Here is a 12941-nt window from a genome sequence, read left to right as displayed (position 1 = left end):
TGTGTTTCCATAGTAACTCAAGCTCCTTTACGGAGATGCCTAGTGCACCGTTAGTATTGCACAACTCACCGTATTAAAACAAAGGGTAATAGCACAACCGGAAAGCGTACTGTATCTAAAGGATTATTTTAGTTCCTATTGAATTACAGCTACTTACTAGGGGCTGGGGAAGGAGAGAGGGAACAGAGCAGAGCTTTTGACAACGCACAGTGTCGCTACTTAGCAGTTCAGGCTAGAAAAGGGGTATGAGGAAGCCACAAGGCACAAAAAAGAGGAGCGGGAATAAACGGGCTGGGTCCCGCAGCCCGCTGTTCCTCCGTGAAGCGTGTCAGACAAGCTGAAACGAGCCCGAGCGGTTTCCCCGGCTGCGGTCGAGCCCTTGCTCGGCACCGGCGGCCGGGCCAGGGCCAGGGCCGGGCTGGACCCGGCCCCGGCAGCACCGGCGGGGCTCGGCGGCTCCCACCCGGCTCGGGGGCGCTTGGGAACCCCTGCCCGGCCTGCAGGGACCGCGGCCGGACACGCGGCCTCTCCCCAGCCCGGACCGCCCTCCGAAGGACGGCGAACGCCGCTCCCGGGGGGGCGCCGGGACCCCCCCGCTACAAACAGGGAGCGGTGCTGGAGTTCAGCGGCGTTTTCTCAGAGACACCCCCGTCCGTCCCTCTAGCTGCCTATGGGATGTACCAAGAGGTACGTAAATTGCCGCCGTAGGCTCAGTTATGGAAAACCTGGGCTGCCCGCAACGCGGCCGCCTCACTTCGAGCGCTGCTTGCCGCCAGTTTTAATCCGTTTCAGTACTTCTGCGTTTTTCTGCGGAAAACCCGCCCCCAAAGGCTCCGCTATTCGTCGGCCTCCGCAGGCCGGCTCCCCCGCTTTCTCCCGTGCGCTCCCGGTCCCGTTACGGCTCGGGGGGGGCCGCCGGCACCCGCCGGAGGAGCCGTTCGAGCCGTGGGGGCAGGCGGGTAACGCGCACACCGGGCCCGCCCGCGCCCCGCCCCGCCCCGCGGGGGTCGGGCCGAAGTGCCGGTGCGGCGGCAGCGCAGGCCTGCCGCCCGCCGCGGCCCTGCGCCTGGCGGGGGAGCGGATCCCGCGGGGGCGCCGATCCCGCGGGGGCGCCGGCCCCGGCCCGCCCGCACGGCCACGCCCTCTCGGCCCGGAACCGCTCGGCGGCGCCGCGGTTCCCGCGGGGGACACCGTCGCGGCCGGACGGGCGCCTCACGTGAGGCCGGCGGAAGGCGGAAGTGATGGCGGCGGGCGCTGGGGGGCCGGCGGCGCGGCGGCGATAAGCGGTCGGGGCCCGACATGGCGGCCCGCTGCGGGGGCTGGGCGCGCCTCTGCTCGCTGCTGGCGCTGGCCGCTTTGGCGGGGCTGGGCGCCGAGGCCAAGGTGAGCGGGGCGGGGGGGAACGGGTCACGGCGGCGCTCCCCGGCCCCTTCCCGGCAGCGGGGCCCTCGCCTCCTCCGCCCCGCCGGTCGCTCGGTGCCCCCCGCCGCCCCGGCCTGCTTTAGGGGGAGGCCGCGGCCGGTGGTTTCGGCCGGGTACTGCCCCGCGGTCTCCGGGAGCGGGCGGCGGCTCCCGTGGGGCAGCCGGGAGGAGCGGGGGGGGGAGCGCTTGGGCCCGGAGTCGCCGGAGTCTGCGGCGGCCTCCCGTTCGGAGCGGTTTACGTGGTTTTGACGCGGTGCCCGGGGACGCTGTCGGGCGAGAGTGGACGCGACAGCCCCGTGTTCGCTGCGAAGGCCTTGCTGGAGGGAAGCCGCCGTTGGGGGGTGGGGTGGGTGCGCTTGGGGTCGGGGTCTTCGGCGCGGTGCCCGGCTTTCTGAGCCAGCTCTTCTCGGTGGTCCTGCGGGGCTCTGCCGGCTCCCGCTGCCGGCCTGACCGGGGCTGAGTGCTCGCAGGCGCTCTGCTGTCGCTCCGTCCCGGTTAACGTTTGGGACTGTAACCTTAGCGTCTCTGTGACCGGCTGAGAACATCGTGTCTCCTGGTAGTAAAAGTCCTTCCTGTTGTCAAAGTGTCTGAATCGTCTCCCTTTTAATGATAATCAGCTATTTGACTTTTCTAGGGCGAGACCAGAAGTGACTTGGTATATTGTGTGGTCAAGATTTTCCAGCTGACCTATACCCACTTAGTGTTAATCTGACCTGACTGCTCAGTGTAGAAGTTTATTACCAATACTTCTTAAGACGTTCTTTTATAATTTTACAATTTAGAAATTGCCTCTAACTTCAGATAAGCCATGTTTATCCTCTGTCTCTTATTATTTGCTCAAATAAGTTACTCTGATTTGGGTTTGAGAATGCTTCCACCGGTAACCCCTTGCTGACCATCTCTGTTCTCTCCATAGGGTTTTCAGTTCTTGTGCAATTTGGGAAAGGAAGGAATTATCCTATTTTAATATACCACACAAAGTGATCTTTTTATGAAAATCCAATTTCCCCAGTAGTGGTCTAAGTGTTAATTTTTGGTGCTACTTCTTTCTCACTGTCCATAACAGTTCGTTTTCCTCACTTCTATCTGCAGTGCCTCTTGTTGGTTATGCAAATTTTAACTTGTTTCTCTAAAACTGGCTTTTACAAGTTTCTGTCATTTTTCACATTTACTTTGCCTTCGTTTGGAATTCCAGTTTTGTACTTTTTTTGTATCTTTTTTTTCTCTACCTTACAATATCCTGGTGCTGTTTAAGAGAAGAGGACCATAGGTTGTACTAGTCCCTGTAATAGTTTTCCTTACAGAATCGTTTCTGTTGTGGTCAGGGAGGACAGAGTTACCCATAGAGGTTTCTTTGCCAGCTTCCATTTGGGGTTAATAATTTTTCATCATTTTAAGCTCATTACTATGTCTGTGTTATACAGTTGTCCTCAAATTGAATAGTTGAGTATACCAACATCAATAACTTCTGAATGTGTGTTATTTCTTAAAAAGAAAAGTGAGCTTAAACTCCAGATTTTTTTCATGAAGAATGTGCTTGCTATCTAAAATAATAGTGTTACTTGACAAATGGCTCTGCTTGCTTATTAATTTTGAAAGGTTGTCCTTAAACTTGAAGGAAGCGCTGAGTAAGACTATGCAAAGATACTTGGAAGTAGTTTGTGTTAAATATTTCATGTATTATGTGAAGAGTGCTTTCTGTATCCGGCTATGGTTACTGATGATAATTTGTCCTAAGCATGTTGTTTACTTTACAGAATTCTGAGGATGTCCGATGTAAATGCATCTGCCCTCCTTACAAAGACCATTCGGGCCATATTTACAACAAAAATGTTTCACAGAAAGACTGGTGAGTGTGTGTGGCATAAAAAGTTATAATGAGTCTTACTAGTTAAAGACTCGTTCCACAGTGATTGTATGTGAGTCTCCTATGGTGATGCCAGGAGAAATTACATCCCTTGCATAACTTACTGGAACTTTTCTTTTAAAAGTATTCCAGAATTCAGCTCTAGCAAGGGACAGGGCTTGAAATTCATAGTTTTTGCTCTGTATTCTGTTTTGGTTTGCTTGCTTGCATGTTTATTTATTTATTTATTTAGACTTGGAAGTAGTAGAAGGGAAGAGGGTGTTGTAATTTGAATTCAGTGATTTGAAATGATGTAAAGGCAAGGGAGCACAGCCATGGAACTAGGACTCGGGACTGTTGTCTCCTCTTTCTCTGCTCTTGAAACCCATAATATCATTTAGAGACTATTGTTTCTGGAGATAATCTGTTCCTCAGAACTGCAGCCAGAGAGGGAGAAAAAAATGGATTTTTTTTTTTTCAGTGGGTACTGCTTAGCCTGTGCCTTACTGGCAGACAAGACCCTGTTTCCCTTTAAATCAATATTGGTACTGATTGAAGGAAAAATTATCTTTAAAAGCTTGACTAATTTTATGGTGACAGATACTGGTGCATACAGAATCTCAAAAATCTATTTTCCTATCTTAAATCTCATTTTGTTGAGAGCGTTTCTTAAGTGACCATCTGGGAACATTTTATGACTCTGATCTTCTGTTTGAGATGTCGTCTTGCAACTTCTAAAAGACCTGATTGCTGGTTTATGTACAATAAAATAGACAAGTTTAGTGCCATACTTTGGCTTCTGCATCAGTGCAAGTGGCTTGTTATTGAATAGAACTGTGATGTACACCATCCTTTAGGTATTTAGATCAGTTACTCATGAGACAAGAGCCAGATCAATTTTTAGTGTCTTTATGAATTATGTACAGTATAATGACCACTTACTGCAGGCTTGTCTGGACATAAAACGAAAATTTAATTCTTAATGTTGAACCTGTACGGTGTGTCATGATACTCTTATTTAGATGTTTCAGTTCTTTGTCCTGGGTTTGGCTGGGATAGAGTTAATTTTCACAAGAAGCTGGGAGGGTGCACAGCCAGGACAGTTGACCTGAACTAGCCGAGGAGATAATCGATACCATATGACCTCATGCTCAGTATATAACTGGGGGAGTTGGCCAGGGGGGAGGAGGGATCACAGCTTGGGAATGGGCTGAGCATTGGGTTCCAGATGGTGAGCAATTACATTGTGCATCACTCGCTTTATACATTCTTTTATTAGCACTATTGTTATTATGACTTCTCTCCTTGTGTTGTCCTGTTAAACTGTCCTTATCTTAGCCCCTGAGGTTTCACCTTTTTCTTCCGATTCTCCTTGCCATCCTACCTGGCGGGGAGGAGTGAGCAAGTGGCTTTGTGGTGCTTAGTTGCCAGCTGGGCTTAAACCGTGGCATCTTTCACTTGTAGTGGTCTGTTGTCTGGCTTCAGACTGGCAAACAGCACGCTATGCTAACGTCAATATGGGCTGGGGTGCTTTGACACCAATTAGAGCATTCACCCTTCTGGACTCAGGTCAGGCAGGCAATCCCATCCTGATGGACAATGCGCTAGGCAAGCATAGTGATGCCTGAGCCGAAGCACCTACAGGGTTAAATAACCCACTTGGAAAGTGTTGGTATTTTGTACTTTGGAAGTATTGGCGTACAGAGGCCGACTGCAGTGGTAGTCATGGATGTGGAGGGAGGGAGGGAGGACACCCTGTCTACAAGCTGAATGAACTGGAAATCTGTGCAGAAGCTGCCCTTCTGACTAGCCTAGCTTGCCTTGGAAGAACTGCTTCCTTGGTGCTGTTGCTGTGGGCACAAGGGAGAAGGTGGTAATGTAGAGGCAGTTGAGTGGGAAAATTGTTTAGAAAAGGATCAGTCTTTTCTACATTTTCCTCTAAAGTTCCCATGGAATCGCAGTCCAAGGAAACATATCATCAGAATTCTAAGGTTCTGATAGATTTTACACTTCCTAGCAACTTGAAACACTGAACTGGAGAGAAAAAAAGAGTGCTGATGTTAATATTTGATATATTCATAGTAACAGACTTACTACTGTACTTAAGCTACATACAAGCTTTCTGCTATACTTCTCCAGCATATTGATGCAAGCTTTCAATCATATGAACAGAAATTGTGTAGATTATAACTTGCCTGTATTTTTTTTTTTATAGCTTGAATGCTGCACTCCTCTACAGAGGAGAATGTAATTCTACTTTCAAATAAATGAAACAAATAAGCCTTCCACTCCCCTCCAGAGGATGTGACTTGACACTCAATAGTTTTAGTTACGAAGAAGAAATACAAAGAAAACAGAAGAGATGAGTTGGTGTCTGGCCATGTGTTTGCAGTGTTGTAGTCTAGCCCAGTAGAGTGTTGAATCCTAGGCTGCTGCTGTCACTTCAGGCATTTTGTTTCATTACCTGCTTCTGACTGTGCTAACATTGAGTTAACCTGGATAAAGGCGAAACATGATTTTTGTTGTGTCAGTGCTCTGTAGGGACCCTGGGGTTTGAATTCTGAACATCCCACCTGAGTCAGCAAAAAGACCAAAATTACATAAGTTACTGGTGGAAGCAGTTGTCTCATGGTAGCTGGATTTTAGTGCTGTGGTATAGAGTGCCCCTAAGATTGTCAACCACGCTTTTTGGCATGGGACTGACTTACATTTTGTAATCCTTTTAAGTCAAATTATGCTTTTGCATCTGAGTCCAGTGCTGCAAACTGAATGCTATTTGTTCACTATCTTGTTGCCTAGAGAAACAACTGGTCTGACTTCTTTTTTTTCTTTAATGCCTGTAACTTGTGATGGCAAGAAAAAAGAACTTCTGTTCATGAACACCAAAGAGAGGTTAATCTCCCATCAGATAGTGGAAGGATAGAAAAAGGCTCTTTTGAGTACGATGAAAAAAGAAGTGTATAGCTAGAATTTACTTTTGTCCACAATGTCAGTGTCAGATGGTGCATTTGTGTTGGGATTCAAGTCCTTGGACTTGTTATGCTAACAGCTTTAATACTTTCACTGAAAAATGAAAACGTTCTATTGAGTTAGAAAGGCCTTAAAACTTGTTTAGCAGCTTGTCAATAGCTGAATTTCTTGTTTAAGTAAAATAATTGTAGAGTATTGATTTATGTTGTTTTTTTTTTTTTTTTTTAAATCTTGGATACCAATAATTTAGAACAGCTGAACTTAAGCAAAGGTGGCTTCTCAGCTCATGCAGCTGGGGTCTGCATGCATAGTGGAACATGTAAGCTAAAACCAGCTCAGAACTGACTGAGCAGTTTCTGTTTTTCTTCAGTGATTGTCTTCATGTGGTTGAGCCTATGCCTGTCCCTGGACCTGATGTAGAAGCATACTGTTTACGTTGTGAATGCAAATATGAAGAGAGAAGCTCTGTCACAATTAAGGTATACAATGTAATTCTGTTGGCATGTATTAAATACTTCAACTGATGAGTAAGTATGTCTGTTTTCTTTTAGGGCAATACTCTTTTTAAAGGGGAAATTTTTTTTCATGATATGTGTTCACAGTTTATCTTGAGTAGTAACAATAAGATCAAACAATAGCTGAAGAAGAGGGCTTGAGATCCTTTATTGAAGATCTCCACTTTTGACATTAAGCTGTACACCTTGTTGAAATTCTGAGCGTTCTAGGGCATTTTGTCAAGCTTTGGACTTTACGTTTTTGTTATTGTTTTAGAGGGCCTCTCATTATTCAGCTGTCTTACTTGCTTACTAAAAATTTTCTTTGTATGTTGGCAAGCTAAAAAGAGCAAAATTGTCCATGCTTGCTCTAAAAGATGATTTCTGTATTCTTCACATTCTTATCCTGTTGGAGCCATTGAGCCCTAGGCTGGGATGAATAGATCGTGCAATGCATCCTTTCTTCTTTTATAACACAGACTCCTTTTTTTGGTCTTCTAGAAGTTTGGTATTTCTTTTTGCCGTCCCATTTTTCTTAGTGACTGTTTGAATACAAATCTATGCTAGAGAATGGAGACGATGCAGGAACCCCCAAATTTTGTCATTCCAGTTTAATGGCCAAACTGAACAGTTGTCTTGGTTGAGTGAGATTTGTAACACCAAGTTGTTTTAAGAGGGATAGCATAAGATTTTTAGCAAAGCCTCACGAAGAGAAACTCTAAGCTAACATCTGTCTGGCCCAAACCCTTTTAATACCAGGTTGTGGTTTGGTGTTTTTATTCTGTTCGTGGGTTTTAAGTCAGCTGGTGACACTACCAAAGATTGACAGGCTCATCACAAACTTTGCATGTGCTCTTCTTTTGGTCCTTGCTGCCTGCCAAGACATTGTGGGTAGTAATGTCACAATTCTGGTATAAACTGTGCTTGCATTGTGTAGGTTACAATCATCATATACCTGTCTATTTTGGGCCTACTTCTTCTGTACATGGTGTACCTTACACTGGTGGAACCTATACTGAAGAGACGTCTCTTTGGACATTCACAGCTCATACAAAGTGATGAAGACATTGGGGTGAGTTCACCAGAGTGCTTGTGTGCTTCAGTTAACCTAAAGATTGGGATGGTTGGTTGTTCAATAACTATTTGGGATGAGCAGCTTTTTTTGCCAGGCAGTGTGAATGCTTTTCTTGAAGGGAGAGGAAAGTAAAGCTGTGAATGACTTCTGTGAAGCCACTCTTTCATTTTTTGCTGGGCTACAAAGTAGTAGGATGAGGACTGCTTCAGTTATTCCAGCTCTAGACACGGTTTATTTTCTCGGAGAAGAAACAAAGTAGGAATGGAGGTACACATATATAGGAGGTACAGCTTCTTAAGTGTTAATGGTCCATACAGTCTTACTAGTGACCACATTTATGCAGATTGTTTACTGCTTAGATTTCTGTCTGCAAAAAGGAAGTAGAGGGGTTGCATCTTCTATTGCTCCAATTTGAATTTGTTGCTGCTAAAAGTTCAAGAAGAAATTATTAGAATTAAGTAAAATAGTGATTGATTCTGAAATAATTTCTGAGTATTACAGCTAGAAACCAGAATGTGATAGTATATTCCAATGGATCAGAACAGCCTTTTTTGGGAGGAAAAGGGGAGTAGTCCATTAGTGACTTGGTTTGCTGTCATTACTGGCCTTCCCAATCTCCAACAGTGTTTTTGACTTCTAATAAAATGTGTCTTCGGTACCATTACAGGAAGGGAATGTAAGACCTTATAAAACCTTGTATTGGAAAGAGCGAGACACTTTAGTACCTAATGAGTGTGGATAAGGAGTACTGGTTGGTGGGAGTAAGTCATCTGTGTATTGAAGGAGGACTTAGAATAGTATAAAAATACGGACTATGGCTCTGCATCTGATGAATCTGTGTGCATCTGAACTGATGAATCTGCATGCCTGGGAGAAGTATCGCCATAAAGTAATGTGGGGAAAGTTTGCTAAAGTAGCAGCTGGATTGGTGGTAAAGTGTCAGTGTTGAACCACACAAACTGATAAAACAATTCTGAAATCTCAGCATCAATGTGCTTTCTGTATTGAGCCCTCAAGCAGTGCTGCTTTTACCGATAAAGTATGCTTCAGGTGTGGCATAACCTTAGAAAGAATTTCTGAAACCAAACCCAGAGTATGAAACAGGAGGATTGCCATCTGCTTAACCTAAGCATTTCAGCAGACATGAGCACTTTATTACTGTTGAAGTAAATGAGAGCTAGTAAAAAAGATTTACAACATGAATGTCTTACAATAGAATCGTTAAGAATATATTCACCATTCCTTCAAATAAATAGGAGGTTAATAGGAAGAAATAAAGAAGTTTGTTCTTGGTGAAACAAAATTATGATGGCAACACTTTTAAAATCTGTTTAAAAGCCCTGTAGTTCTGACTGCCTGTTGCTTCAGTGGATTCTTAGATCTCAAAGTATCAAAAGTGGTAAATGCTATGCTCTGTTATGCTCTGTATGTGCAGATTTTAATGTGACTTACACTCAGTTTCTCCAGGTTTTTTTTGGTGTGACAACTGTCATTGCTAGTAAACTGAGGAAAAGCATATTCTTTAGTTCTACTGGTTTTTTTTCATCAATAGTGGCCACATCAGCCACCTTGACTTAAAAAGGTGTTTCTGTTCTGCAGGGGCGTGTATTAAGTATTCAAAATCAAGCATTTTCTTAGATAATACTTTTTGAGTTGTGCATTCTTTATTTACCTTGACTTCACAACAAAAATATGTGATCGTTACCCAAGTTTGAGTTAACATTGTCTGGAATGAAGGTTCTTCAGACAGAGGTATACTATTGCTATTGTGTCCCACTGTTTCTGCACTTCCTCGTGTATTACACCGAGTCATATTCCAAATGTCTTTGTATTGACATCTTAAGACTTTGCCAGTCAGTTCTAGGAGGCTATTGGTGAGTGGTTTTCTTGTTTTGTTTTGTTTTTGAAAGGAGGGATTTGAATGACCCTTGTTCTGTCTACATTCTTATAGCAAATGGGGCAGTTTCCTACTTGAATTAAATGAACTTGTGCTGTATGCTCTACCTTAGACAAATTATATTTATTTTATACCTTATATAAATTATATAAACTCAAATCCGGGTTAGAATCTTCTGATTGTAGGTGGAAGAAGTGAAATAAGTCCCATGGCAGAGCTCAATTTAACTGTGGAATGAATTTACCTTAAATTCTGGATCCATCTTAACCAATTTCATGTTTTGCTGTAACTGTTACTGTGACCCTTACTTGTGCTTGTAGAGTCACTAGTGCTTATATCTGCAGTAGTGCTTGGAACAAAATGCATTTTAGGTCATTGCTTAGTTCATGTTGCTCCTTTCCCATTTATGTTCCTTCTGTGACAGTGAACATGAAATTATTTAAGGTGTCTCATGGCTTATCCCCATCCTTGCCTTCCCTCTTGCAAGTTCTTGAGGTATCGATCCTTGTCGCAGTTTGGAAATAACCATATGCATTGATTTTGTTGCTGAATTTCAAGCCAGTATGTTCTTTCTTGTTGCCCATTGATGGCAGTGACAAGTCATGAATGTAAGCTGCTTCTATAGACCTCTTTCCTCTTAAATTCTTTTTTCCCCATGTTGTCTGCATAGAAATTGGCAGTAGCTGACCTTTGAGCTGAGATTGTTGTTTATCAGGAAAGCCAGTACCATCTAGCTTGTCCTGCGCTGTCCCTTCCAGCATATATTTTATGGTAGAAATGTGTTGCTGGTGTGATTTTGTTACCCTCTGAATTAAGTGATTTGTCACCTGTTAACTTTCCATTCTAGGTATATCCAACTGCATAATTCTTTATAGTGAGATTATAGCTGTTTGGGTCAGAGATTGTCTCTTGTTTGCTATTAGCATATTTCTTAGCCTAATGAGGCTCACGTGTGGCTTTGGGACTTGTAGGCATCCCTACACTGGGTATCATTAATGATAGTCTCTGTACTACTAAGAATTATTGTTGAGCTACTCTACACAGTCATGTCACAAATAAGGTATCCATTAATATAAATGTCTTCAAAAGTGTTCTGGGGGCAACAGAAAGGGAACATGAAGTGTAGACATGCAAAAATATAGTTATTTAATACAGGACATAATTATGGTTTTTTTCATTATGCATTGTATATACGATGCTTTCTGCCATAGCTCTAGCAACATGACTTTGTCCAAAACAGTTTGATAGCCAAATAGGAAGTTCAGTTCCAACTCTTACTGTTTATAATTTGGTTATATTTACTAGACAAAAATAAAGCTTTGCAGGTACTGTTAGAAAACAGAGTAAATATTAAACAAGCACTCAGTTATTGTTGAGCTCTGTCACTTAAACAGCTGTATTGACAGTTTGCTTTTAGACAGCTCAGTACAATAGGTTTAGTTTGGTAAACATCAGAGTATGTTGGCTTTATATAGAAGCTGGGTGTGAACATCCTGAACTGCCTGATGGTAAATGGCCATGAGCTGGCAGAGAACTGGCTCTTTAATTCAGTTTTAAAGTGAAGTGCATTCATGACAATAACAGGAGGCTCCCAGTGCCTGGTTCTGTTCTAGGCTTCTGTCCCATCAGCTGCTAATGGATGCAAGACTGTGGTTCTGATCTTACAGCTCACCATGATGTCTCTGGGCAGCAGATAATTGTTTGACAGTACAATGAAGTTTGGTCTATTTGGGAAACCTGTGGAAGTTACTTTGAATGAGAAACTGAAGTACAGTTCTAACTATTCAAAAAGTTGCTTGGTCATAATTCTGACCAGCTCATTGAAACAGCTTGTTTACCTTAAAACCCGCGCCCCCCCCCCCCCCCCCCCCAACCCCCACATCCTTTGGAATGTAATAACAAAGACTACTGTAATTGCTTGGTGGAGTTGAGATCTAACTAATGATTTTTGGCATTCCAGGATCACCAGCCTTTTGCAAATGCACATGATGTGCTGGCTCGTTCTCGGAGCCGCGCCAATGTATTGAACAAAGTGGAGTATGCGCAGCAGCGTTGGAAGTTACAGGTCCAAGAGCAACGCAAATCTGTCTTTGACCGTCATGTTGTGCTGAGTTAATTGTGTCTCAGTAAAATAACTCCAGGGAAGTGAAGTGGACTAATTGAAAGAGCTGACTTGCGTCTTCCTGATCCTGCCAATTCAGAAGGGTTTTCTTGAATGGTTTGTTATTGATTTAAAAAAAATAAAGAAAAAATTATTTGAACTTTGAAGGAATGTACTGGAGTGGAAGCAACTTAAAAAGGTTAGTTATAACCAAAAGCTAAAATCTTTACGTTTTCGAATGGCTTTTACTAACAAAACTGAAAAGAAAACAAACTCTAAGATATCTTGGGTTGCCACTGTGGTACCTTATTTACAGTTGTGACTTTATGGTGGTTTTTAACTATATATTTCTCTCTACTATTTATGTGGTTAAAAAGTACCTGGGAACACAGTAATTACAACTCACTAATCACTTTATGTAAAGACCTTTTGTAAATATACTTGGATTTTCTGCTGACTAATGCTAGGTACTGGAAATCTAAATCATGCAGTGTAGTTTCATGTCGGGGAATGAAATCCTGATTGACTGTATTCATCATTTGGTTTCTTGCACTCGTACTTCCAAGATGCTTGTATGTCAAGTGATGTTTGCAGATTTAAGGCAAAGCTTAAATGGACACTGACTCTTTGAGCTGCATACTTAAAGTACTGTGATGTAGATAACTCAAATGCAGTGCATATCAAGAAGGTGTTGGCATTTTGTTCTATTTTGCTTTAATAGCTTAATATATTGTATGTGTATGATATCTCTTAAAAAAATCTTTTTCCCTTTCTCTTCATGGGTAAAGTCTCAGGAGTTAGTATATGATGAAATATTTATTATAAAAATCTTTCTGCATTTGTCTGGATTGATGGTGTAAGGCACATACTTTCTCTAGCACCTGTCATCTTGGGAGTTAGGTGTATTTTTTTATCTGTGATTCTGTACTCATCTCTCTTAAGAGGTATACAGTTGCTAGATGACTAACTTTCGTATATTGCCTTTGGAATGTAACAATTAAAGATAAAACTGATTTTTGAAACATGGATTTGCATTATCTGTATATCATCATTTTTCTCCCTCATTACCCTGCATTGTGAATTCCATCTATGAAAGCACTTCTGTGAAAATGCTTCACAGTAGAAACATGCACTTG

At 43.2% G+C, this 12941-nt stretch overlaps 1 protein-coding gene across 1 annotated transcript; it reads left to right on the top strand.

Annotated features, from left to right (window-relative positions):
- The first annotated feature begins 1187 nt into the window (after positions 1-1187).
- On the top strand, positions 1188-12831 carry TMEM9B (TMEM9 domain family member B). The gene is made up of 5 exons (XM_030039884.2): positions 1188-1383; positions 3180-3271; positions 6609-6717; positions 7670-7804; positions 11665-12831. Exons 1-5 carry the CDS (start codon positions 1300-1302, stop codon positions 11818-11820), a joined length of 576 nt encoding a protein of 191 aa, XP_029895744.1. The 5' UTR covers positions 1188-1299; the 3' UTR covers positions 11821-12831.
- The last annotated feature ends 110 nt before the right edge of the window (positions 12832-12941 follow it).

This window comes from Aquila chrysaetos, chromosome 16 (genome assembly GCF_900496995.4).
Source record: "Aquila chrysaetos chrysaetos chromosome 16, bAquChr1.4, whole genome shotgun sequence".
NCBI lineage: Eukaryota > Metazoa > Chordata > Aves > Accipitriformes > Accipitridae > Aquila > Aquila chrysaetos.
The sequence above is the reverse complement of the archived record's forward strand: the minus strand, read 5'-3'. Positions and strand labels throughout refer to the sequence as shown.